The following is a 4,951-nucleotide window of genomic DNA, read 5'->3' on the forward strand; positions in this document are numbered from 1 at the left end:
GCTGCTTTTTCCACATGTCAGCAACAGTATTCATCCAAAAACATCCTAGAAACACAGTCTGCATGCCAAAAATCACACAACACTCCTCTTATCTACAGTGTTGATCTGCTGCAAACTAAAATCTATGCAACAATAAAACTTTGCAGCGATGAGGAGCTCTGCCTTTAACAGGTCAGATTAATGTATGTCCTGAATGTAGTCCAGGGTTCAAAGACAACATTTACAGGAGTTAAAGTTTAGTTTGGTGTTTGTAGGTGTCTTTCTCCTGAGTTTATTAAATACCTGCAGCATCTGAAAGCAGCATGGTCCGTGTTTGTGTGTTCAAATCAAGAGCACATTTACAGAAGTGGAACAACAGTCACTTCATCAGTTATATGAATCATCCAAGACATGGAGCCAGGATCAATCAGGATCCAACAGCAGGTCACTCTGGTACTTTTCTGTACGTTAGACAGATGAGCTGTCACACAGAGTCACAGTTCACCAGCTGCAGGTAAATCACTTGTTACAGAGCAGCCATCCTCACATCAAGTCCTGAGCTCCACCACAGCTGTCGGGATGTTTTTATTTTACTGTTGGTAGGAGGTACATCACAGATGGGCAGTATTTTCAGAGTTTAGGATAATAAGTCAACTTGGCGGTTAACTAGTGAACATTTTGAGAAGCTTTAGGTCACGTGTCCCGTGTCTGAAAAGGCCTTAAGTAAGCTGCTACCAACTAGAACTCTCAGACTCACCGTTGTCCACGTAGCTGATGGTGTTCAGTGAGTGGACCCGACTGCACACAACGCTGCCTTGCCTGTGCAGCATCCCGCGCCGTCCTCCACGCCCGTTCTTGTTCCTGCCTTCCTGCCCGGCGGGCTGCTGAGACAGACTCACGTCGCCGTCCACCTCGGCTGCAGCTCCGCCCTCGGATGCAGATTTCAGCTCCACACAGAACTCAATGAAGCCGCTCATTAGCTCGGCCTGGTTCACAGAAAAAAAATGATTGAGTCTGATCCTTCTAAGTGTATAAAATTAACAGCTGTAATCTACTTTTTAATAGTCCATTAGTGAACCATAAGCACATAGGGTTCACGTTGCCGTCATTGGACTAGAGCCTGGTGTGATTATGCTTTAGTGCCTCGAACATTACGTAACATCTCTTCACCATCCAGAGGCTCAGACAGTCATTGAGTGAATTATTTCAACATCTTTTAGGCTCCGACATTAATATCAAGAGTTATGTTATTCTCAGAACAAATGGGCAAAGCAGCTGCACCCATACTGAGCAGCTCAAAAACAGCAGGTGCAGTGCAGCTCTCCAGAGATGCCTGCACATCATCTCTCCTCGTCGAGAACATCTGAAGTGAGACACGCACAGGAAGCCTACATCTGTCACCCTCTCCAGCTGCAAGATGTTCTCGAATTGATGTTCAGATTCAAGCAGATGGAGGACACGATCATATGAGGTGATTTCATTTCATCTCACAAACATTTTTCTTACCTGTTTCGAGTAGATCTTTAGCAACTTGTTGACAGGAGTGCCATCTTCCTCTCCGTCGAACTCCAGCCACAGAATGTGCGAGTCGCCCTCCTCCTCTGGGTAGCTGTGGTCCCAGGAGAGCTCGCTGAAACGCAGGCCGAGCAGCACATGCTGCAAGAAAGCGGGTTCAACAAGAGAAACGGGGAAAGTTTTAATGAAGAGAAAAGAAAACTGCAAAATGAGTATCTAACACACGCACAAAGTCAGAAACATGGCAAAGTGGCAAACCAAAAACTCACCTTCTCTTTAACGTCCATCACATAAACTCCCTCCAAGCAGATCCCAACATTGACGGCTTTACGTTTTGCCCTTTGGAGGATCCCTTGCGCCGGTTTGTCGATCTCCCCAAAGAAGAACGCGCACCTGTTAATGTTAGAGGTTTAAGCTCTGTGAATTACTTGCATTTCATTTTTAAAGCTAACGACTGTTCCAGTGTATAAACGGCTCTTCACACAAATTCATACCCATAATAAGGCAGAGAGTGACATGTGTTGAGGTACTGGTGTAGGAGCTGTGTGGGCTCAGGAGAGTTCCCGGCAGATGTGCTGATCTTTCTGTACTCCTCCAAGAGCTTCTGCTCTAGCCCGGCGTGACGGCTCGACTTCCCTCGCAACGTGGAGAGCAGACCTCCACTCCCCATGACGACATGGGCTGGCAGGAAAGAGGACAGCTTCTTTTCTCTGTAGGAAACAGAAGACGGAGGTTTGCATTATGCGTGTGATGGATCTGACTTTTGCAAATCAAGATGAGATCATATTTAATTTATTTGTTGACATTTACTGCTGAATTCAATGCGCGAGATTTGTCTGAAATCCTACGTAATGTGTCAGAAAATAACTGATAAAAACATGAGAAGATTTAGACTGTTATTCATCATTTCTGTGTTCAGGACTTTCAGGTCAAACATCAGGGCTCAATGATGCACTGCAGCAGAAGCCATGTTTTGCATGGGTCCTTTTACCAAGTGAGTTTCCCTCCCCTCTGTTCAAGAACTTTTCCAGAGCTGCTGCAGGAGCAGGACCCTGAACATTGTTACGGACTCCTCACAGCCTCTCCATGAACCGTTTGAACTGCAGCCATCAGGAAAACGTTTCCTGAGCATTGAACGAAGAACCTCCACAATGATCAACAGCTTCATGCCACAAGCTGACAGAATGCTGAACTGCTGATCAGGATATGCAAACACTTGTTTATTTAAATTGCTTTAAGTTATTGAATCCTGAAGAAACGCTCTCACATCTTGCCTGTACTACTGTTGTATGTACAGCAAAATGAGAATAAACTTGATTTGATTCAGCCGACATTCTGCAGGCGAGCTGTGCAAATACATCTCCAGATGCCAGAGTTTGCAGACCAGCTTATCTGGTCTCGGCAGAATGAGGAGATGCAGAGTGATTTTGTGAAGAGCCACATTGACGAAAAGCTGAGGATCACTAAACAACACTCACTTCTGCAGTGACCATTTTACACCAGGAGGTTTTACAAACGTTCCTCTGAGACGAGTGGGATTCACAGATAATTTGCAGCTACTGCTGAACGGGGGTCAAACAAACCACGTCCCTTCTTGGCCTTCATCCTCTGCGTCCTGCCAACATCTGGTGCCATCATCGCCGGTACAAACACAGCAATGAGTGGACGCTGCTGAGTGTGCTTAGCTTATTATAGTAGGTCACTTATCGCACAGCTGCAAAGTGGCAAAATATTTCACATCTACAGCTGAGTTGTTATGATTTTACATCAGCGTGGTTGGCGAACACGCCCCCAGTGTTTCATGGTAGAGTATTTTTTTAAAAAAACATTTTGAAAACTCAAATTAATGTACTTGGTGGTTTATTTTTAACAATCCAAATGTGGCTGGGTGGTTCTAAACAGTTTCCTGTGATGCAACAAACTCAGACAGTAACATATTTCCTGCTTTAAACAGGCTGTACATGTATTTCTCTTTGCCTTAACATCCTTTTCTCGATCCTCCATTTTACTTTTTCCCTCCCGTGCTCTCACTGAAACGCTCTTTTGAAATGTTTTATGAGGCCACTTGCCAAAAAAATGTGTTTATCTACCAGCGGAGTTCTTAAGAGCACAAGTGTTGCTCAAGTTTTAACCTCCTGCCCTCAAACGCTAACACTCCCGTCCTGACACCGGAAAAAAAAAAAAAAACTCCTCAAGTAGCAGAGGACTACTCGACTCCTCTAAAACAGCATCTCGACTTCAAATATATTCTGCAAACAGTCATTATAATGCAAAGAATGATTTAACGAGTAGATACCAAGAGTGTGTAGTTAAGCTTTTCTCCCAGTCGATGATCCAATTACATCACGGGATTTGACTTTTAAATAAAGTGTAATTTATATGTAGAGGAGAAAACGATTCCTCAGCTCCTCAGCTGCATTATGATCGACGGTCAAAAAGAAAGATGGAGGGGAAAAAAAAGTATTATTAATATTGTATACGATGCAACACAGACCTTAAATAGTCTATCATGACTTAATAATAGTAATAATTAATCTGTCTGTCCGGCTGTTTTATCTCTGTGTGGAGGCTCTGGTTTCCTCCCACAATCCCCAAAAACACGCCGATTTGAAAAAAAAACTGGATTCAAATAAATACAACAACACAAAGTCAACTCTAAACTGTTTTTGGTTTCCAAGTGTTCAGGTTGTTTGCAGGTCTTGAGGTTTTTATCATTATTACTGGACAGGATTTGTATAAAGGTTGGTGTTTAATATTTATTAAGATCATGTTTTAGCACTAAGAGCTGCGACTGTGGCGTGTTCAACAAACAGGTGACTCATCAGTAAGTCCAATCTACAAAACATGTACATATTTAATATTTCCATTGTAAGTCGTCCATTTTATCATCAACTTCATTACATCAGATTTTTCAGATCCTTCAGTTCCAGCTGAGAACAAACAGTGGATTTCACAGCTCATTTATTTTACCAGCAAAACGTTTGAAGAGTTGATGATTCATACGCGTTTGAAGATTTATTTTTTTTTTATATTTTTTTTTTTTATCAAATAGCAAAGAGAAATAAAAACGCATATCAAACAAGAGCTCAGGTCTTAAGAGGTTGAAGGTGATAAAGTTTGACTCGTCGCAAACGTAAATCGATGAAGAGTTAAGTTCTGTGAACAAGCAAACACGACTTCCTCAGATCGGTCAGTAAAGGCAGCCTGTAATGTCCATCAGCGACTACAGTCCTTAGTGCTACAGCATGACACACACAGTGCTACACAGGGCCTGTCAAACACCTAGAACCCTCAGTTCTTTAATTACATTCAGGTCTCAAAGGGCTTCACAGAGAAGAAAGAAACACATTCCCACGATGAAGGCTCATATCAGAAACGTCCTTTGTGCGTTCTTGCACTTACAAACCAACATGTAATTGGAAAACACTGCGGTGTCAAGGAGACGTGAAAAAAAAAA

At 42.8% G+C, this 4,951-nt stretch overlaps 1 protein-coding gene across 2 annotated transcripts in view; it reads right to left on the reverse strand.

Annotated features, from left to right (window-relative positions):
* The window catches only part of frmd8 (FERM domain containing 8), a 15,950-nt gene that overhangs the window by 4,154 nt on the left and 6,845 nt on the right, over positions 1-4,951 (reverse strand). For both annotated transcript variants that reach the window (XM_008286070.1, XM_008286071.1), the window contains exons 7-10: positions 1,989-2,204; positions 1,764-1,887; positions 1,486-1,635; positions 737-965 (exon numbers count right to left, since the gene is read on the reverse strand). In XM_008286070.1, coding sequence (XP_008284292.1) covers positions 737-965; positions 1,486-1,635; positions 1,764-1,887; positions 1,989-2,204 — 719 coding nt within the window. The remainder of the gene's footprint in view (positions 1-736; positions 966-1,485; positions 1,636-1,763; positions 1,888-1,988; positions 2,205-4,951) is intronic.

This window comes from Stegastes partitus, unplaced genomic scaffold (assembly GCF_000690725.1).
Source record: "Stegastes partitus isolate 25-593 unplaced genomic scaffold, Stegastes_partitus-1.0.2 Scaffold430, whole genome shotgun sequence".
Taxonomy (NCBI): domain Eukaryota; kingdom Metazoa; phylum Chordata; class Actinopteri; family Pomacentridae; genus Stegastes; species Stegastes partitus.